Genomic DNA, 22,389 nt, shown 5'->3' on the forward strand with positions numbered 1-22,389 from the left:
TTCACTCATATACATCTAAGGTTCTTATTGCCAGGGAATGTCACTACTGTGTATATATGGAAAAGGAACATTGGACCTGTAATTTACTTTCAAGTAGTCCAGAAGATAGCAACCTGTGTCTATAATGTAACTGTAGACAATGTTAACAACTAGTGGATATTAGAGAGCACACAAAAGTACCACCAACCATCCTTGTAATTTTCTTATAGGTTGGAAATCATTCAAATCTAGAATGAGGCTGGCCCGTTAAAGAGCCTAGACTGGAGGTCAGGTTGAGATTCATGGGTACAGCCTTTCCTACTGAGGCCTCCCTTTCCTGGCCTCAGGCAAAGAAGTGTTGGGAGAGGACCCAAAATTAAAGAACAGGCCCAGGGCAGCACTGTTGGATGTCTCCAGCCACTATAGACTCAGCTGCTTGAGGCCTTATGGCTTGAGAATGTCAACAGAATTTCAGGATTCATGAAAGACAGAGGGAGTAGTAGGAGAGTGATGAACAGAAAAACCAGTTTCAGTAAATCTGGATGCCTTTCAGAAGTCAGTTATTCATCTATGTCCACACTTACTCAAGCATCACTGAGTAAAGTGGAGAAAAGCACATGGAGTTGAAGGAGTCATAGAGCCTGAGGTAGAGACCCACCGATGATAGACATCCGCTTCCGGTCACTGTTGAAGTCCAAAATGGCGAGCACACTATAGGTCCTTTCCGTGCCCAGTTCACTGACGGTGATTGTGTTCTGTGTCCTGGCGAGGAAGGCAAAGCCAAAGTTCCTGGCAGCATTTACCAGGGCACCTTCATCAGGAGAGGCTGCCTGGTAGTTGATCTGCCCTGGGGAGGGAAGCAAGAGAGAGTTGCCAGAAGATCTGTGGACCAAAATTGGAAGTCATGCCTGAGTTCTGTACTCAGTGCCCTCTGCATGGTCCTGCTTATCATAGAGAGAACAAGTCAGTGTGGTTGTGAAAGGCTACACAGAAATCAAAACATCATTAACTAAGTTCCTTTCAAAATTGAAAGCGGAATAGTGTGTGTGTGTGTGTTGTAGGATTCTCAGAATCCTACCATCTAGAAGAGAACACTGCCAACATTGTCACTGTCTCTCAGGCCTCTGCATATGACTGTGACACTAACACACTGGATGGATATTTACAACCTGATTTTTCTTTTTTCAGTGTCAGATTTTGAGCCCATTGGCATATCTTTAAAGATTCTTCATAATGCCAGGCAGTGGTGGCACAGCATTTAATCCCAACACTGGGTAGGCAGAGGCAGGTGGATCTCTGTGAGTTTGAGGTCAGCCTGATTTTCAAAAAGAGTTCCAGGACAGACTCCAAACCTCCAAACCCTGTCTCAGAAACAAAAAACAAAGATTCTTTGTAAATATTTTACTGACTATAAAACTGTTATTCTCTTCTCTCATGGGCACTTGGTTTATTTCCAAACTCTCTGGCCCATAAAAATAAAATTATTGTAATTATCGAATGTGCATGTGTGTAATGTGTGTGTGTGTGTGTGTGCACATACACATGTGTATGTTTTATAAACCTGAGTGTTCACTATAAGGACCTATTTACTGAGCTGTATAATGTATATATGCCTGTCACATATTATGCTTAAAAGCATTTCCACAGAAAAAGGCATTTAGTTTTCCAATGAGAAAGCAGGGCCCAGGTGTGCTGACAGCATCTCCTCCTTTCTCCAGTCTACCTAGAAGGGTAGGATGTTCCAAGGAAGGCAGCCATAGATGGAGCCCTTCCTCCCATGTTAGCTCAGAGAATTCATTCCAATCACATCAGCATCTTAGTTCATCTTAGTTTGTTTCTTTCAACCTTGGCATGTGGTGTGTGTGTGTGTGTGTGTATGTGTGTGTGTGTGTGTGTGTGTGTGTGTGTGTGTGTGTGTGTGTTTGGGGGTTAGTTCATGCTATCTCCAGAACAGCTAGAACTACAGACATCACAGTCCCTGCTTATGCTAATACTAATCACCTTCCACTTAGCAGTTAAAGGTGGCATTATAGGCTATTTTTCTATTTATTCATCCAGAAAGCCAGACTATGTCTATGGCCATAGACTAGAAGCCATGTAGTGTTTGCTACATCCAAGCACTCTACAAAGACACAACTGCCAGTTCTGACTGTTGACCCAGTGCTATGCAAGCAGCAGTGAGAACAAAGCACCTCTCTTCATTTTACCTTTGCCGGAACACAAATATCTGCCACAATATTGACAGAAAGGAAACAAATAAGGAAAGGATAAATTCTCCATGCTTTGGGCAATCCTAACTGCAGCCCAAGCCTTGATGTTTTGATTACCAAAAAGGAAAATTGTGGAACCACAGACTTGGCAAGTAACAGGGAAGGGAAGGACACCTGAAACCCCATCTGACCCTCATTTTACATCTGCTGGAGAAATGTGAGGAGCAAAGACTCCTCTGAAGAAAGCTTACTTTAATTGTATTCCTAGAGGCAACCCAAAAGCTTTTCTTAACAGACTCATCTATGGATGAGGATGGTGTCACAATAAAAACAAAACTGTAGAGCCAGAGAGATGGCTCCAGCCACTTCTTGTTTTTACAGAGGACCTGAGTTCAGATTCCAGCAGCCACATCAGGTGGCTCACAAGTATCTTAACACCAGCTCTAGATGATCCAATGCCCTCTTCTGGCCTCTGTGGTCATTGTGTTTACATTCTCATTCTTTACCCCCTCTCTCTGTGGATACCACATTTACATTCTCTTATCTGTCTGTCTACCTATCTGTCTGTCTGTCTGTCTGTCTATCTATCTATCTATCTATCTATCTATCTATCTATCTACTTATCTCTTTACCTGTCTGTCTCTCTGTCTCACTCCCCTCTCTCCTCTCCTCTCTCAACTAAAAATTGAACACATGCACACACACACACACACACACACACACACACTCATGTCCTTTTTAGCTGCTTCTGGCCAACAACAATACCACAAACCTTCCTACAGTCACAACTTTCTCATTCTTTGTGAGCATCTTACAATAATATAACACCCCCATACTGACCCCAGAGTTCCCATAATATCACATTAAGGGATGCTTAGATCTTCTATGAAAACTCTATGAGCACTAGATTAAACAGCACCAGGTGAGACAGGCTGCACGGCAGTTTTGGATTCTGCTTCCTTCCATGCAGCCTCTGTGGGAACAGAAGTCTCCATAGCTGCAAGGTTCCCATCATAGTAGCATCATTCACTCTCTTCCAGTCATTCACTAAGCACCAACCTAGGCATCACTTTGATTTGGATTCAACAGTAGGTCCTGATCAACCGACTTTAGGAAAGTGATTATTACCAGGAATGTAGCTCAGTGGTAGAACACTTGCCTAATATATCCTAGGCTTGATCCTCCACCCTGCAAAGAAAGAAGGAAAAGACAAACAGCTTGCCGCCACAAACCAAAAACAGAACAACCAGGTGTTCTGCAGCTGGCTATGCGACCTGTAGAAAGGACATAGCAAGAGAGAGTTGGAGCCTGGAGTGAAAATGAACCAATTCACAAGGACTGTGAGCAAAGAACAGCCCTAGCTATAAGCTCACAGAGAAATGAAGACCTCAGACCTGCAACTACAAGGAACTGAACCTTGGCCCAATCACCGGGCTTGGAAGAAGATGCTGAGTGTCATGTGAGACCATAGTCCCATTGTGATCATAGTGAGATGCTAAGTAGAGACCCCAGTCACGTAACACAAAACGTCTGACTTCAGGAGCTGTGAGATAAGAAACAGATGTTTCAAGCCGCCTCACTGCAATAATGGATTACAAAGGAGCAGGAAACTCATGCAAGTTATCACCACCCAGAATGCCTTCTGAGGAAGTCAAATGTCCAGGGCCATACATATAAAAAGACTTCCTCTTCATACAAGGATAATTTTCAAAAGTCAATCTCTATTGTTCTATGGTGACAGGAATCAAACCCAAGGCCTTACACATGTCAAGTATGTACTCTTTCATAATATTCCTACCCACTGCTATCCTCATAAAAGACAGACACAAGAACAAAAGAAGACACAAGCCAAAGAGACAGCCATATGGATGCCCTGCATCTGAATCTGTTTATCACAAAATCTGGTCCCTGAGACCCCTTCCGAAAAACTCTCTCATGGTTCTCCTCTGGATCAAAATCCAATTTCTTCACTAAAGTCCTGCACCTCAAAATGTCTTGTTTTGCCGTGACTTCTATTTGTCATAGACAATTGCTTGGAATGTTCAACCCTTCAGCTCAGCGGACAGTGGAGCACACTGTGGTGGGGTCGTGCTGGAGAGAACTTTGAACCACATTTCCCACAGCACTGATGAAGAAAACGGTGGCCGGTTAGGGACTAAACCAGGACTGACTCATCTCTGACATGCACTCCGAGGCTTTGCCTGTTGTTAGTCCAGTGAGGACAAGCAAACAGACTTTACATGTATGTACATTTGTCTAAGGGCTCAGTTACCGCCCAAATTGTCACCACACATTCCAACAAGAACCCTACCAATGAATCAAGACCTAAGAGAACAAGTGTACTTAAAAAGATCCCACTTTATTCTTGTTATAAAAGCCAGATTTGCTTGTCTAATCAGACTACAAACCCCACTTTGGCATTTTTCCCTCCCTTCTGTTATTCCTCACTCTGCCACAGACAGTCCCTCCCCCACACCCCTCCCATTGGAATTGTGCCATTTCGCTCTACTGAACTATTCATTTCACCCTTGGAGAATGGATTTCTTTGAAACTTGCTGAGAGATATTTTTACACATATGCCTTCTCAGGAGTGTTTGATGTCACTACATAAGAAACATCAATGTTGGGACTCCATCAGGAGTCACTTTCCTGTTCTGTAGGCACCGAAGTAAAAAGAGAATGGAGTGGATGAGAGAAGTGAGGGCAGACTTCTGCATTGGGGGTCACACCAAAAGCATTCCTTTCACTCTTCCCACAATGCATTTGTCTACCCAGAGGGTTTATGTCCACACATGATGAAATAACTAGTGTTTTCTGACACTGGACAGATTTCCTCTGACAAAACAAGCACAGACTGCAGTAAGAGTTCTGCAAAAGAACCTAAACTCCTTGCTGCTCTCTCATGAATCCTCATTAATTTTGATCCATCAAACAAGAAAGGAGGCCCAGGATTTAGCTTATCTTATTCAAGCTCCAAATATTTTAATCTAGAGAACAAAAGCAGACATCTGGAAAAAAAAATTAGTAGAAGACAATGCTTAATTTTAGCATTCATTCATGATACAGATAAGGCCTGATTATACATTCCCAATGAACATTTGTACAGTGAAAAGGTCTAGGTTATTTTATTCAATAGCCAACCATTTAAAGTACATTACTAAATAGATATATAGTGTGTGTGTGTATGTTGTGTATGATACAGAACACACACGGAGGTCAGAGAACAATTTTTAAGAGTTGATTCTTTCCTACCTTGTGGGTCCTGGGGATCAAGCCCAGGTCGCCAGGCTTGGCAGTAAGTGTCTTCACTGGCTGAGCCATCCAACCAGGTCAGCAACCATATCTTTTAACAGAACTTCATTTACAAAGTGATAACCCATTCTGAGCTATAATTAAATCAGTCATCAACTTTGAGAAGTAAGATGTTTTTGTGGAGCTCAGAGAAACATTTGTCTAGCATACAAGCACTTTCCAAGCCTAGTGCTAGCCCAGAATGAAATGAAATAAAATAATTTAAAGACAATAATAAGGTTTCCCATGCTATTTTCATGTTACTTCATACACATTTAGTGTCAGGGCTCACAAATGGCCATTGCTTGAGTGCATGTGACAGACTTGGCATTTGTTACACTTGAGATACACTTGAGTCTTAAGACGAGTCACTGCCAACTCCAAAGCTGGCCTCCAGTGTTCGGGACACCAGAGGAACACTCACCATCAATTCTGTCCACCATGACCGTGTGGCAAATGGAAAGCAAGAAGAAGAACTGGCGGACTTCTGGCTCTTTCCCTGACTGGATTTGTTCAATAAGATAATGGTCATAAAATGCAAGCTTTCCATCAGCAAACATGTTCCAGCTAAAATCCACCAGCTGAAAGAAATGGAGAGAGAAAGAAATGAAATTAACGAAAATTATATGTATTAGGGCCAGCAAGATCATTCATGTGGTAAAAGCACTTGCTATCAGGCCTGACAACCTGAGTTTGATACTGATACCTGGGATCCACAGAGTAGAAGGAGAGAATCAGTTCCTGCCAAGTTGCTCTTTAACCTCCACACATGCACTGTGGTGGCATACATGTGCACATGCATATGCATATATACACACAAAAATGTTTTAAAAATCTGTATCCATAATTGATGTTACCTTTTCTTTGTAGCTAAGTTTTCAATTATGTCAAAAGTCACCTGGGATTTTAGCACATTCCTTTTTATTTTTATTTTCTGTGTCTGTTTTGCCTACATGTATGGATGTGGACCATGTGTATGTCTGATGTCCATAGAGGGAAGAAGATAGTGTTAAGGCATCTGATCCTTTGGAACTGGGATTACCCACAGTTGTGAGATGCTGTGTGGGTGCTGAAATTAAACCTGGGTCCTCTGAAAGAGCAGCAATCACTCTTACCTGCTAAACTATCCACTTTCTTGTCCTAAGTCATAGGAAGCTTTTGCTAAAAACAGAAGTCACACTATAGTAAGCTGAATTGTGTCTCTCTCACAAGTTTGTTGGCATCCAACCTGTGGTGCCTGTTAATTTCTCTATTTGGAAATGTGATCTGCAAATGTAATCGAGTTAAGTTCAGGTCACGTGGATTAGGATGGAAGGACAGATGTCCTTGTAAGAGACAAATATGGACGGAGACAAACACATAAGGAAAAAGACCCCCTACATGACCAGAAAAGCAAAGCCTGTAGTCTGTGCCTACAAGCCAGGATCACTGGAAACTACCAGAAGTTTGGGAGAAACCAGGAAGCTTCTCCCTAGACCTTTTGGAGGGTCCAACATCTAGATTCCATTCTCCAGTACTGTGAAAAGATAAGTTCTGCTACTTTATGCCACAGTCTATGATGGGAGATGTTATTCTGTAAATATGTTTCTCATGTTGGTTAATGAATAAAGCACTGTTGGCCAATAGGAAAAGCAAGATAGGCAGGACTAGGAGACAAGGAGGAGAGAGGAAGTAGTAGGGAGGAGAGTCAAGATGGGGGATGGAGAGAGCAGAACGCCAGCCCCTCTATCCAGTAAGATAAGACCACATGGAAGTATGTAGATTAACAGAAATGGGTTAATAATTAAGACAGAGCTAGCCGATAAGAAACTAGTAACTGGCCAACAGAATTATACATAATACAGTGTTTCTGTGTGTTATTTGGGCCTAGGCCGGAGGGGAAAAACCTTACTCATAACAAGTCTGAGGAAGTTCAACATGGCAGCTCCAGGAAGTGAATACACAGCAACAGATGCTTTACGTAGATCACTCACCTCTATTTTGCTATGGCTGTGTTGAGAAGCATCCCGGTGGTCTCCTAAAAAAACAAACAGAACAAAACAAGTTGAGTCTCTCTCTCTCTCTCTCTCTCTCTCTCTCTCTCTCTCTCTCTCTCTCTCTCTCTGTGTGTGTGTGTGTGTGTGTGTGTGTGTGTAGAGCCCCTCCTATCTGGATTTGAAAAAAAATGCAGTTAAGTGTCTGATGTTGCTGTCATCCTTGGTTTGGCATAGTTCTAGGGTAAAGAATCATTTTTCAGAAGTTGTAAAAAAAATGAAAAATAGAAGAATATTAGACCCAAGCCCTGATGACTTGTGCCTATAACCCAAATACTTGGTAGACTAATATAGGAAAATCACCATGAATTAAGGCTAGCATGGGATGTAGGGTGAAATCCTGTCTCAAAAACAAACAACCAAAAATATAAATGTATTCTAAGAATGAATAATATTTGGTAGAAACTATTGTGTGGCCTGCAAAGCTTAAAATATTTACTATCTGTCTCTTCACAGAAAAAGTTGACCAAACACTGACCAGAGTTGTTTCAAATACTGGTGCCTGATCCATTATACTCCTTTGGGACTACAATGGTGTCCTTTGATATGCGTAAGTCTGCCATTACCATGGTGACAAATTCCTCAACCCCATAGTGTCCCATCTTCCTCAGTGATGGGTAAACTCATACACACTATACATATTTTTCTCAAGGGAAAAATGTGCATGTGTTTTTTTCTTGAAAAAAAATCAAAAGAGTAAAAATACCCAATATTTTAAGGCAATGTTAACTTCAGTACTATTCATGTGTGTGGAGAATATCAACTATAAACCATTGTAATCATTTTTTTTTTGTTTTTTTACTGTACAGCTTAGTGAGAAGGTGCAGTTACCTTGTGCAGCTATCACTACTCTTCCTTTAGCATCTTTATCTTGATAACTGAACTCGCTAGCATTGCATACTAACTTCCAAGCTTTGGCAGCCAATGCTTCCCTTTGTCCCATGACTTTGACTATTCTAAATACAATCAATCATACAGCACTTGCTTTTGTGAGCCTACATCACTTAGGATAATGTCCTGAAGGTTCATTCATGTTGTAGCACATTCTGTTCATTTCTTCATCCATTGATAGATAAGTAGGCTGTTCCTACTCTTTGCCAAATGTGAATAAAGTTACTATGAACATGAATAAACATCTATTTCTGTGGGTATCTCCTTTCCAAATCTTTTGAGCACAATATATTCCTAGATACAGAATTACTAGACCATGGAGCAATTCAGTTTTTAATTTTTTGAAGGGTATTTACTTCTAATTAATTTCTCTCTCTCTCTCTCTCTCTCTCTCTCTCTCTCTCTCTCTGTGTGCGTGTGTGTGTGTGTGTGTGTGTGTGTGTCTGTCTGTCTGTTCTCAACAGTGCCCATGATGTTTCTTTGGCAATTGGACTCCACAAAGGGAGGGTACCAACAACCATAGGAAGGCAGGCTGTGCTCCAGACAGCATCTGGGAGATGTTTCCACCCCTATTCAACAACCAACCATGGCTGTTATTTCAGACCCCTCATAAGTGAAAGGATATCTCTGGAGCTACTCTGCAGAAAGACAATGATCCAAGCTTCAAGTGCTCTCATGAAAAGGATAGGTTCTGACTTCCCCAGCTTCACGAACCTCACACTCACCATAGATTTTCCCATTAATGCAGCACTTTTTGAAGGTCATGATATTTTGTGTGAGTGTCCCCGTCTTATCAGAGAAGATATAATGAATCTGTCCTAGCTGTTCATTCAGTGTGGTGGTCCTCGCCTTTGCAGGTGTGTCCTTCTCAGCGTAGTACATCTGTAGGTCCCAGTTGATGAAATGACTCTGTCCCAAACGGATAACTTCCACACTAGGAGGACAGAAGAGGGCTTCAGTGGTGAGCTGGGAGGGCACTGGCAGGGAATGGATTCTGCCCTTACTATGCACATGGGAGTGAGTGCTGCTCCTCCCCATGTGCATTTACTGCTTGGGTTTGAAAGCTAGTGTCCACTCCTGTGATGGTTAATTGTTCTTTAAAAACAGATTTATTTTATTTTTAATTATGAATACGTACGTACGTGTGTATGCGCGTGCACACACACGCACACGCATGTGTATGCGTGTATTTGTGTGTCTTTGTTTGGGTAATGTGAAAACAAGTGCTCTAAGAACACAGGTGTTGAATCTTCCTGGCGCTCAAGCTATAGGAGACTGTGAGTCACCCAACTCAGGTGCTGGGAATCAAACTCAAACATTATGTTTTCTTCGACACTAAACCATCTCTGCAGCCCCACGGCCCCATGGTGGTTATTCCTGCTTGTCATTTGATAGACATTACAGTTCCCTAGGAGACACACCTCTTATTGTGTCCATGAGAGTGTTCTCAAGACAGGTTTTCCTGTGGTGGGAAGACCCCATATGGTGGGCTGGGGTCTCCAGACTGAACAAAAAGGAGAAAGTGAACTGGGTTATCAGTATTTCTTTCTGTTTCTTGAGTGCATGCAATGTGACCAGCTGTTTCACACTCTACCACTATATTTTCTCCAGAATGATAGACTGAGCCCTCAAACCATGAACCCAGTTCTCCAGCATGATAGACTGTACCCTCAAACCATGAACCCAGTTCTCCAGCATGATAGACTGAGCCCTCAAACCATAAACCCAAATAAATCCTTCCTTCTTTAAGCTTCTTTTATCATATATACTGTTTTACCAATGAGAAGAGTAACTGTTACCCCACACCCATATAGTGAAACCTAATCTCCAATGTAACAGTACTGAAGTAGGGCTTTTCTGTAATGGTTAGGTCCTAATGACAAAGAGCTCACAAACAGCACCGACATCTGTCTTAAAGAAGCCTGAAGGGGCTTCTTTGCCCTTCCTTGCCATGAGATAATGTAAGAAGGGGCCCCCTGTGTCACAAGTATGGGTTCTTACCACTTACCAAGAACCCTGCCCTTGATCACTGACTCCCCAGCCTCGGGAACTATGAAGAATAAAGTTCTGTTCTTTTAAAGTCACCCAGCTTAAAAGCCACACTGTGCTCCCCTGACCAGCCATATCACTCTCTGGCTTCAGGGCCAGTGGTGTTCCCTCATGACACCTCATCAGTGTGACTTCCTACTCACACTTGAGCACTTCAGCCACAGCTAAGGAACTCTGCCCTCAGAACACATAGCCCAGTGGGAATGGGAACAGTGACAGTATGATCAGGACCACAAACACAATCATCCCACTCTTTTCTTTCACTGCCCTTCATACCTAGGGGCAATTGAGAGGGCCAAGTACACTTGCACAAAGAGAATTAGGACCCACTGGGTGACATACCATCATGCCTCAAACGAGTCAAGTCTTTTGACAATTAGTGCCTTGGTTGTTTACTGGGGGAAAAAACACTTTCTAAATTCTTAGAAGTTATAGAATGCCCAAAAGGAAATATTCTAAGAAGATCATGTTGAATTTAAAACTCAGATGTAAGAAGGCTGTTTGCACACCCAGCAAGTGCTACATGGGTAATGCTTGGCTGCACAGGACTTACAGGTGGGAATAAGTCCCTTATAAAAAGCAGATGAAATCCCTGCCCTTAAGTAGACAAACAAAAACAATCCAGTAAGTGTCAACTCTCAAGGGCTGCACCGTCTATACAGAAAATCAAAGCAGGGAGTAAGGCATAGAGACCAGTAGGAAGGGGAAATGACCATTAAGATCAGTTGAGATAGAGGCCAGGGGGATGAGGTGTCTGAGCCAAAACCTCAAGAGTGCACACAGAATCAGCGTGGTAGGTCATGTGTGTAGTCCTACTACTTGGGTGATAGAGACAGAGGGTTGCTACAAGGTCAAGGCCAGCCTGCTCTGAACAATGAACTCCAGGGCAGGTATATAAAGAAAGACCCTCTCACAAACAACAGACAATGGGTAGGTCACTCAGTTGGTAAAGTGATTGCTATACAAACTTAAGTGCCCAAGTTTGATTCCTCAGCTCCCACATAAAGGAGGATAACAGCAATTTAAGCCTATAATCCATCAGTGGGAGGAGTCAGGAGGATCCCCACTGCTTCCCCATCAGTCAGTCTAGCCAAGTAAGAGATCTTATATGATGGTGTGCTTGCTCATGCAAATGCATCTTAGGCCAGAGAACAATATCAAGAGTCTTCCTCTATTGCTCTCCACCTTATATTTTGATACAGTATCCCTCACTGAACATAGAGCTCACCATTTTGGCAAGACTTGCTGGACAGTGAGCCTCAAGGATCTGCCTGTCTCCATGTACCCTATTATTACTTCCTTCCCTGAAGTCCTGGGGTTACAGTTGCACACCAGCAGATCCAGCTTTTATGTGGGTGCTGAAGATCCAAACCCATCTCCTTGCTTGTGTGTATAATAAGCACTTTATCCACTGAGCTGTCCATCTCCTTAGCACCGCCATCTTGGTCTGCCATCTTAGTTTCTGTTAAAGTGACCACTGAACAGATGGTAGCCCCAGAGATTTATTTCCCACCCAGAGAATATGTAATAAAATAAAATCAAATACATGTGTAATAAAATTTAAATTACGTAAAAGCTTCTAATGACATATGAGTGTCTGAGATTCCAGGTGCCTCTGGGCTGTTGTTTGTTGAGGTAATGATTGACTGGCTACTCTATGTATTACAAGGCATGGTCTTTCCTCCAAAGGCCCCAAATCCAACTGGTCAATAATTGTGAACTTTGATATGAGAGAAAGAAGAAGGAGGGATGATTACAAAACAGGTAGCTATGACCTTGACCTTTGTTAGGACTTGGTTTGGCACTGCACTGAGAAACATGGTTAGAGAGGGGACAACTTTCCTACCAGGAAGTAGCAGCAGGAAGCAGGGACCTGACAGGTGAGCAAAGCTGGAACAACTGTAATAAAGAAGGTTCCATTATAGAAGGTTCCATTATAGAACAGAGGTTCTGGAAAAGGCAGCATTTTCCATGGCATTCTGAATCTTCATGTCCTACCAGACTCTTTGAACCCTTTGCTTCAGAACCCACTGAGAAGAACTAGCCTAGCAAATGACTGCCACCTTTGACCATAGAACATCACTGGTCTTATCTGCATAGATGACAGAAAGTGCCTGGCACAGAAGAGATACTCAAAGTTCACGCCCTTCTCCTACCTCTCTCTCAGTTCCAAAATGAAACTTATTTTCTTCTTCCTTTTGACCTTTGAATCAATTATTGCTAAACATGAAGGTGCTTCACTGGGAAAGGTTCTATAATCTTGCCTGAAGCAAGAGGCCAAGGGGAGGCCAGGCTTACCTGACATAGAGGGAGATGGGTACCATGGTGTTCAGCACAATGATGTAGCCCCAGAAATTCAGGAAGCCCCGGTAGGAGGGAGTAGCATTTTCTCCATCATAGAGGTACCAGGAATAATTGCCAACTTGTGCTTCCCAATAAGCATGGCCAATGGCAAGGCCGGCAGAAACCAGGATGAGTACAATAAAGATCTAGAAGACATGTATTGTGAAGCAGAATTTCCAACTCCATACCTTTCAAAGATTCTAAGAATGCTATTTAGCACTTTAATGGTCTGTAAAAATGTTACACTTAGAAGAAAACATGATGTAAGGAGACTTTAAAGTCTATACGGTTATGACTGATTGCTTTACATTTATAAGTCTAGGTTTTCTTCCCAAAATCATCTTTCAGAAGAGGAGCTGATGTCTTGTATTCAATCCTTAAAGTCATTTATATGATGGGCAGCCTCTTAGCCATTATTAGTTTAAACAGTAATAGATTGTTTGGAAAGAAACTTCACTCTTTCATGAAACAACTTCAAAAATACTGAATTGAGAGGGTTATAGAAAATACTGAATGCAAGTTGCTTTGTTTCATTTGAGAAGAGGTCTCATGTGGCCCATGTCCTCCTTGACCTCCCTATATACTCTGAGGATGACTATAACCTTTCTGATCTACCTGCCTCCATGTCTGGGTGCAGAGAATAAAGGCATGTGCCACTATGCTCTGTTTATGAGGTGGTGCGATCCAACCCAGGGCTTCATTCACGCTAGACAAATTCTCTGCCAGTTGAGCTGTATTGGTAGCCCTGTTTTGTTTTCTGAGACAGGTCTTACTGAGATGGCTCTTACTTCAGAGCCCAGGCAGGCTCTGAACTTCTAGTCCTGTCTTAGTTGCCATTAATGCTGTGAATATAGGGATGGGCCACTATATCCAGCTATTTTTGTTTTTTGTTTTTGTTGTTGTTTGTTTTTAAGAGAGATGGGGAAATATCTCCCATATTTGGGTATTCATACAGGTTCAATGCTATAGGAGTTGTACGACACTGTAAATGCAATGGTTCGAATGATAAAATATCCCCTCTAGGCTCATGTATTGAACATTCAGTCCCCAGTTGGTGGTACTGTTTGGGAAGGTTCTGAAATCTTCAAAAAGTGGGGCCTTGCTGGAGAAAAAACAACACTGAGGGGTGGGCCTTGAAGTCAACAGCTTGGTTCCACTTCCTGTCCCTGTCTCTGATTCCTGATCGTTAGGCCCATCTTACTCTTCTTTGGTTAAGAGATACCTTCCTATGTGACAAACTTTATTCCTTCTAGTTGAGATTAAAGCTCACGCCAAGAGCCTGGTGACAGACTTAGGGTTCCTGTTGCAGTGTTGTCACACTGAGGAAATCTCCTTTCTGTTTCTGAGTAGTAGTTGCCTGTTTTGTTGACCTGATGAGGTTGGGTGGCCAAGGCCAGCTTTTTGGGGATGCCAGGGCCCAGGCTCTGACCCTAACAGCTCTGGTAAGGCCCCCATGGTAGTGTCCCTGGTTCTTAACCAGTCCATAGACAATCATGAAAACACCTGGGGGCAGCCTCTGAACTTTCTCTCCTCCCCAAGGGGGCTGTCCTGCTTGAAGTGTGGAATTTCTTAGAAAAGGCTTGGGGCTCCCTTTACATTCATCCTACTAGGCTTGGTGTGTCCAGGCCTCTGTGGAGGCCATCTAAAGTTGTAAGATCACCTTGCACTAGAAAAACATACATCAAAATTATTGCAAAAGACAGCAGTCTAGTCTAGTCTCTCATCTACGGAAATGAAAAATAAATACCGTGTACACCATGTAGTTCATCAAGTAATCTATTTTCGTTCTTTTAAACCTGGTTTTCCCACTATTCTTCATTATCTTAGTGTCAGCACCTAAAAAAAAAAAAAAAAAAATGGAAAATTCAATGTGATAAATAGTTGGAAGATTCAATGAATAAGCATGTCAATAAAACTACTCTTTCTGTGGTTTTTTGATAGGAAAACAACAGAAAAGCACTTCCCACCACTAATTCTCTACAAACACTTGTGATTCCTGATCTAGCTATACCATTCCAGTTAGCTGGAATATCCTCCCGCCTCGGCCTCCTGAGCACTGAGATGTCTAGTCTGGACCACTATGCTCAGCTCATTCTTGAAATCTTAAGAACTGGAAGCACATTCAGGAAGTACCTGCAAAAATGACCAAGCCATGGCAGACATCGGTGTTCCTGATCACACAGCCACGTAACAGGATTTTATCAGCATCCAAAGGAAAGCTCCGTTTCCTCCAAAACAGGGTTCCCGTGAACTTGTCTAGTCGGTTGTTTGGTTCTTCACATTCAATGAAACCTTTTTCAAAAGGTTTGGTTCACATAATCAGTCAGATACAGAAGACCCAGGCTTAACCAAAGGCCACCAAATAAAAACTAGAATTTTAAACAAAGTAAGGTAGTTCCGTACAAACCATCGAATGTCACCAAGTTATCTTCTGTTTGGAGATACTGGTCTGTGATTTCAAGGGCCATTTTGAACTTCAAATTGGTTTCGCTACAGGGAAGGGGAGGCGGATAGAGTTAAAGGAGCACAATTTGGAGCTCAAAAGGACAAAAAGAAAATTCCACACAGTAACATCAAGCCTATCTGGGAGTGAGTGAAGCTTAGCCCTTAGCTTGTTCTATTTTCAAACTCTACTTGTAAGTTTAGATGGAGCATCTAATGCTAGAGCAAGATTATCAACCTAAAATGTGCCACTTTCTTTTGTCGTGTGCAGCTGTGCCAGTTAAGACAAAGTACCCACAGCCTTCTCTTCAAGTAACCTTTCACCCCAAACCTGGTCTAAATCAGGCTGCCAGACTACAATGGTTTGCAGAACAGCCCCAGTGCAGGCCCCCTGCTTAGCACCTTCTGTCACCGTACTTCCTAGAGCAGGCAACTGGATGTGTTTCTGAAAGGCAACTCTAGGAAAGGAGAGCACTCACTCCATGGGGGCAGGCAGGTACATCCTCTCAGGAGAGCCAGCCTGTTAGTCACACAAGAGGCTGCACTCATTAGGAAACTAAGTGGCGATCCCAACTCCACCACTCAGTTATGACGAGGCATAATGAAAACTTGAGCATTTGGAATAAGAACGTGTCACTGCAAAGATCGGACAATGAACCAGCTGATCTACAGAGCAAGGGAAGGCCAGATTTCCACTCCTGATTCTAGACGTCCATAAAGCAATGGGCCCATTATCTGGGATATGAGAAACAAGGGCCACAGGGAGCAGAGCCCTGACTGTTCCTTACAATGTGACCTTATGAGGCTACTCAGCCTTCCTGGGCCTCAGCTTCCTCAGGTGGTAATAATTATATGGTTGTTAAAAAGATTAAATGAGCTAATACTTAGGAATGTCTACAAGCAATTAAGTACTCAATATATCTACCAAAATTACTTGAAAATAGCACTTTATTCTAAAAATGATAAACAAATTCAAAATTGCCTACTGACAAAGAACCTAGTCTCTTGTGAAGATGTGACAGCATCCATGGTCATCTGTGAGTCTAATCACTGCTCAGTAGTTTATAAGGGCTTAGATATGTGGTCCTGATAGGAGGTGGGGAACAGCTCCATTTTATAGTGGATGTTCTGTTTTATAGAAAAAAAGGACTTGGTACACTATGGACACAGTCAGATTGCCAACAAGTGACTGAGGCAAAAGCCAAGTCTTGGGTTTCCCACCCAGAATATGCAATACATGTTCCCTTCCAGGGAACCTCTGAAGTAGGTCCACTTGAGACACACTCACCCATCAAGCTCAGCTGTTTCTACATAGCAGAGACTGTTAGGCTCTGAGCTGGACAGCAGCAGAATGTCAGCCTGTCCAAAACAAAAGATACTTATCACACAGGGTCCCCAGGGTGGAAGGAACATGGGTTGGGTGGGGGATGGGTGGGCATGCATAAGGAGAATGAGAGAAGCAGAAGTTTGTCACTTACGGGAATGAAATCATTCTTCTTCAGACGGATGACATCTCCAACTTGGATATCTTTCCACTTGATGATTTTGAACCTAAAAATAAAAAATAATAATGATTTAGAAATGTATGTGTTAACCACAAACAACAAAGGGGCATATTAGAACTTTATGTCCCAACTCTGGGAACATCAGAGACGCTTCTGTTGGGAACTCTGAGTCATGTGATAATTTTCCGGAAGGACTGCTGGGCCCTACCTCACTGATGGCCCAAGTTCTTGCAGGCTCTACTGTCCAAGCTGCAAGCACCATGACACTGATGGAGATGCTCCTTAGCTCCAAGTTCAAGGCAAAGCCTGTGTGTATGTGCACATTTATGCATGTATATGAGAGAAAGAGTGTGTGTATGTGCATGTATGTGTGTGTAGTGTGTGTGTGTGAGAGTGCATGTGTATGAGTGCATGTGTGCATGCATGCATGAGTGTGTGTGTGTCAGTGAGTGTGTGTACCCAGAGCCACAGGCATGGTAAGTAAATGCTCCCTCCCTAGCCTCAGGGCTGCTCATTACCAATGTCAGCAAAGAATCTCAACCCCTTCACAGTATTGACTCTAGGTGATTTCCAGAGGTGACTTCCAGCCCAAAAGCCATTTATTTACAAGGAAAAAAAAACACCAAAAACAAAAACAAAACAAAACAAAAACAAATATCAAAAATCCTATGTCAACATTTACAACTTGGTGGCACCTATTTTGAACTAAGGGCAGAGGATGTGTGGCTGTAAATTGGATAATTTTCTTAATTGTGGACACCTTAAACAGTCTTTTCAGATGGGCCTTCATTCCTATTTTTAGTGCTTGACTTTGAATTTGTTCCTTGAGGATCTTGCTATAAAACAACTCATTACTGATCCCTCAGTAGGTTGACTTGGCCAGAGCTGACTGCATTCTGTGTTTCTTGAACAAGAGTTTATTGACTACTTTCTGTGTGTTAGATGGAGGGCATAGTCTGGGTCAGGAGACAAGACGCCTACACACATAATTCTAATACAATTCATGTCATAAAAAGATGAGCTCTCAGGGTTCTTTGGGGACATCCCTACAGGGGACACAGTTGTTGGAGGGAGCAGGCTCATGTAAGTCCCCAATACCCTGGTAGCATAAGTCCAATCAGCAACTACATATAATCCAATTTGGGTATAGCTCCACGTCCGCTGTGGAGCTTTCTGTACACTGTGAAGATGTGTTGCTGTCACTGTTAATAAATAGCTGATTGGACAATGGCTATGTAGGATTTGGAGGGCAGAGAGAATGCTGGGAAGAAGAGGGGCAGAATCAGAGCAGTTGCCAGATTAACCGGGAAGAAACAGCATGGAAAGCACATAGATAAGGTAAGCAAGCCTTGGGGTAGCACATAGATGAATAGAAATGGGTTAATTTAAGTTATAAGAGTTAGTTAGCTATTGGATGCACATTTATAGTTAATAATAAGTCTCTGTGTGCTTATTTGGGGGAATGGTTGACAGGACAGAGCTGATCAGCAGTCTAGACAGAAAACTCTACCTACACACAACCCTGGAGGTGAGGTAACAGCTGTCTTTATCAGAGATGACTCACCATTAAAATACTAATGTACTTGGGTAGATGAGATGGCTCAGCCAGTAAAGTGCTTACAGTGCAGCCTTGAGGACTGAGTTTGATTCCCAGAGCTCATGTGGAAAAGCCAGGGATGGCAATGCATGCTTGTATCTCTAGAGCTAGGGAGGTGAAGATAGGCAGCCCCTAGGCTTGCTTGGCAGCCAGTCTAACTGAACTGGCCAGCCCCAGAACTTAGGAGAGACATGATTTCAAAAAGAAAGGCATAACACCTGTGGAAAGACACCCAACATTGACTTCTGATACCATGTGCACCTGCACTCATGTCCACAAACACACACACACACACACACACACACATACAAAGCTAATGTGCCATAGACTTCTAAGAGGCTATCCTAGTTATTTTTCAATATGATTCTAGACATATTTATACATGAAATCTTCATAGCTAAATTAAAAATAGGTACCTGCCATCCTTAATGACTTCACATGTCCTATTGTTGATTTCCCTGTCCATTTTATGGCGAGCCTTTGGAAGGAACATGGAGAAGTATTATTTGAATCATCTCAATATATGAAGCATCAATGACAAATGTCAGTAAGGACATAATGATAAGAAGAAGGTGACTTGAGAAATCCTTACCACATCATCTACCAGGTCTTTGATTGCTGTGATACCTAGCACCAGAAGTAGGGGTAAAAGTGTGGTATACCATGCCAGGGTGGAGATTTGAGGAATTGCCTAAAAGAAAAGGAAAAACATGTCCCATAAAACACATAGCTTATTTACAAGCAATGGATACTTGACTTTATGTTTTCTAACCCTAATGTCTCACTGGACAAGTCTGGAGCACACCGAGGAATGGACATTTAAGAGTCATTTTGCTGTTTCTCTCTGGCTTCTGGCACATGAAACAGTCTGGCAGACAGTAGCTCCAGAAATTATCTCACTGTGGCTTTAACTAGACACTAGACATCAAAGGGAGTTTGCATCATAACTACTCTAAACGGTTTTGTAAAAATTCAAAGTAAGGCTGGGCAGTGGTGGTGCACACTTTTAATTCCAGCATTCAGGAAGCAGAGGCAGGCAGATTTCTGTGAGTTTGAGGTCAGCCTCATCTGCAAAGGAGTTCCAGAACAGCCAGGGCTATTATGCGGAGAAACCCTGTCTTTAAAAAAAAAAAAAAAAAAAAAAAAAAAAAGTTCAAGGAGAGAAAGCAGCCCTTAACTTTGAACAACAATGTATCCAGCCAGTGGTTTCTGTGGTCATGCAATACAATAAAAGATGGCAATAGGAATGGCTGCTTCGGAAGGCAACTGATTAGGCAAAGCTCCAGTCATGGTCATCCATCCTGGCTCAGGTAACAAAGGATATTCCTTTTTTTGGATGAAGACAGTTTCTCAGGTGGAAGGGATCTTTAATAAAGATCTCTCAGACTCATTTGCTGATCTTTGGGCCACATCTGGCTCTTTGAAGTTAAGCTCCTGGGGTCAGCACTGTTCAGCGCTCTACATTCAGGCTTTCAGACTTTGGGCAAGTTACTTTAGCACACTAAGCCTCGGCTCTTCTCTGCAAGATGGAGTATGTGCTGGTGTTTACCTCACAGAGAGCAAGTAAGCAGGCAAAGAGCGTGTCTATTGCTGTCTCCCTAATGCAGACTGCTGCACCTTAAGAGAAAGCAAAAAGGGCTGCAGCTGTTATCATGAATATGTGAATCTGCCTTCCTTCTAGAGGAAGATGAAGGGAAAGCAGCCCACTGACCACAGGGAAACCTAACATACACCTCTACACTAGCTGGTGACACACCCTTCTGATCAGTTCATCAGGTTTTCTGTCTCCCCGTATCTGTCGAGTAGCCAGTTCTTCCTAGAATCTTTTCCCTTTTCTATACTTTCTGTACCATATACCTACATCCCTCCCAGACATCCATCTACATACTTTAAAGCTTCATTAAGAAACCCCAGTTGCATTTTCCAATCTTACCTTTGTGATACAGAATCTGATAAAGCCAACTGACTATGTTATCTTTACAACCCACATATCAGGTACTAAAGGTCTGTTCTGCGCACTAAGTAAAAAGTGTAGAGCCTCTTGATTATAGTAACCGTTTATACATAGATAAAAGTCTAACACTCCAGATAAGCACTCCCTGGCCAAAAAAAAAAAAAAAAAAAAAAAAAAAGTGTTTTGTTCTAAAGTAAAACCAGTTCACAAAAGTAACCTAGAAGCTTTATGAACAAATGATTAATAAAGAGTCAATAGTATCCTTATGGAAAAACAGGTGACTAATTAACAAAAAAGGCAAATAAATATTGAATAAATAACAAAAACCCTATTACTTTCAAGGTACAAATGATTTTATAACTATTTTAGTACTATTTACTTTAGGGATACAATTTTATCATCAGCACAAAAATCAGCTTTTTGAAAACAGAATCAAGCCATGTCTGTTGGTCCAGGCTGGTTATCTTAGATACTTAGGAGGTTGAAGCGGGAAGACTGCAAGCTCAAGGCCTGCCTAAGCAAGTAGGTGAGAATCTGCCTCAAAATGAAAAAGTGAAAACAAGGGCCAAATACGTAACCCAGGGGTAGAACATGTAAGAAGCTCAGAGTCGAATCCCCCATTTCATTCTGAAATGGAAATGCAAAATAAAATCAGAATAATATTTTCCCACTTATTCTCTGCAAACACTCACTGAGCTGGTTCTGCACATAAGGCATAGATCCCTTATGTAGAAAACCGTGATATAAATATACAACACAATTGAGATTGTCTACTTGCTATACTCTGCCTACATATACCTACAGCGTACGTCACTGACAACAGACTCAAGGCATCAAAGGGCATTACCTGCAAGGTAAGAAGGATCAGGAAATAAAAATTGGCTGCTCGCTTAAATTGTTCAAACAAATTCATGGGTAGAAAGGTGAATCCATTGTACTTGTATGTTTTAATTGCATTATTCTGTTGGGGGAAAAAAAAAGAGTTATTCCAAATGGTACCATATAGCAAGTACACTCATCTGCATTAATAACTATTTCCACATCCTTTCAAATCCCAGGGCCACAACTCTCCAGTCAGAAGAATGCTGAGATTTTCTCAAAGTATTTTATTCTAGCCAGGCTTCGAATGACTTTAAGAATCTAGATTACAAGACACAGACACCAGACTGTGATCTTACGAGTCCTGTTGTCACATTTCTTGATCCATAGGACCCTTTAGAACTTGGGGTGAAGTTGGATGCCCACATGAACAGAGCAGGAAAATACTTTTTATTAAGGGAAGATGAAGGCCACTGTGTCAGAAAGAGCAAAGCCATTCTTACAGGTTGGTTGTGCCCTCCAAAGGTTATACTAGGCCTAATTCTAACGCCTGTTAACAAGATATCACTTGCCTATGGGGTCCTGGCAGATAGATGAAATCAAGATGTACAGGGTGAATTCTAAGCTAATCACTGGTGCCCTTATAGGAAGGCGGGGGGGGGGTGGAATTGGATACAGAGACACACAGGGAGAAGACAGAAGCAGAGATTAGAGTGATATATTTAGAAGCCAAAGAATGATAAGTATTGTGGACAGGCACCAGATGTTGGGACAGGCATGTATCTGATCCCAAGATTCTCCATAAGAAACCTAACTTGTCAATCTCTTGATCCCAGACTTCCCAACTCCCCAAACTATTAGAAAATAATGTTCTGCTTCCTAAGCTACACAGATGTGGTACTGTAATGGTCCACAGGAGAAAAGGTAGTCTAAAAATAAGCACACACATCCTTCCTTTTGGCTATTAAACTATTGAAACAATGATCTCCAAGAAACTGGAATTGTCCCTACACTCTCATGCTGGGAGAAGGAATTTATCTCCTGGAAAGTGATATCACAGTTATGAAAACTTGTCAGATCAACTTGTAGATCTGACTAGATCATCCCAACGATGGATCAGTGATGGTTGGACAACATGCTGACCAGGATGGCTTAGTTTTGCATACCTCTATGTTCCAGTTATCTTTAACCTCACAGAAAGATCTGAGAAATGGACTTTCAAAGTCACTAGACTGCTTTAATTATTACTCTTCTCAAGGTGGCCACACTAAATAAA

General features: G+C 42.1%; 1 protein-coding gene across 1 annotated transcript in view; it reads right to left on the reverse strand.

Annotated features, from left to right (window-relative positions):
- Nucleotides 1–22,389, reverse strand: part of Atp8b1 (ATPase phospholipid transporting 8B1) — a 115,937-nt gene that overhangs the window by 24,606 nt on the left and 68,942 nt on the right. The window contains exons 4-16 of the mRNA XM_051200728.1: nt 21,142–21,255; nt 18,933–19,031; nt 18,757–18,818; nt 16,717–16,789; nt 16,527–16,597; nt 15,204–15,286; nt 14,930–15,088; nt 14,544–14,632; nt 12,752–12,942; nt 9,130–9,338; nt 7,454–7,497; nt 5,905–6,061; nt 638–826 (exon numbers count right to left, since the gene is read on the reverse strand). Of these exons, the coding sequence (XP_051056685.1) occupies nt 638–826; nt 5,905–6,061; nt 7,454–7,497; nt 9,130–9,338; nt 12,752–12,942; nt 14,544–14,632; nt 14,930–15,088; nt 15,204–15,286; nt 16,527–16,597; nt 16,717–16,789; nt 18,757–18,818; nt 18,933–19,031; nt 21,142–21,255 (1,540 nt within the window). The remainder of the gene's footprint in view (nt 1–637; nt 827–5,904; nt 6,062–7,453; nt 7,498–9,129; nt 9,339–12,751; nt 12,943–14,543; nt 14,633–14,929; nt 15,089–15,203; nt 15,287–16,526; nt 16,598–16,716; nt 16,790–18,756; nt 18,819–18,932; nt 19,032–21,141; nt 21,256–22,389) is intronic.

This window comes from Phodopus roborovskii, unplaced genomic scaffold, assembly GCF_943737965.1.
Source record: "Phodopus roborovskii unplaced genomic scaffold, PHOROB, whole genome shotgun sequence".
Lineage (NCBI taxonomy): Eukaryota > Metazoa > Chordata > Mammalia > Rodentia > Cricetidae > Phodopus > Phodopus roborovskii.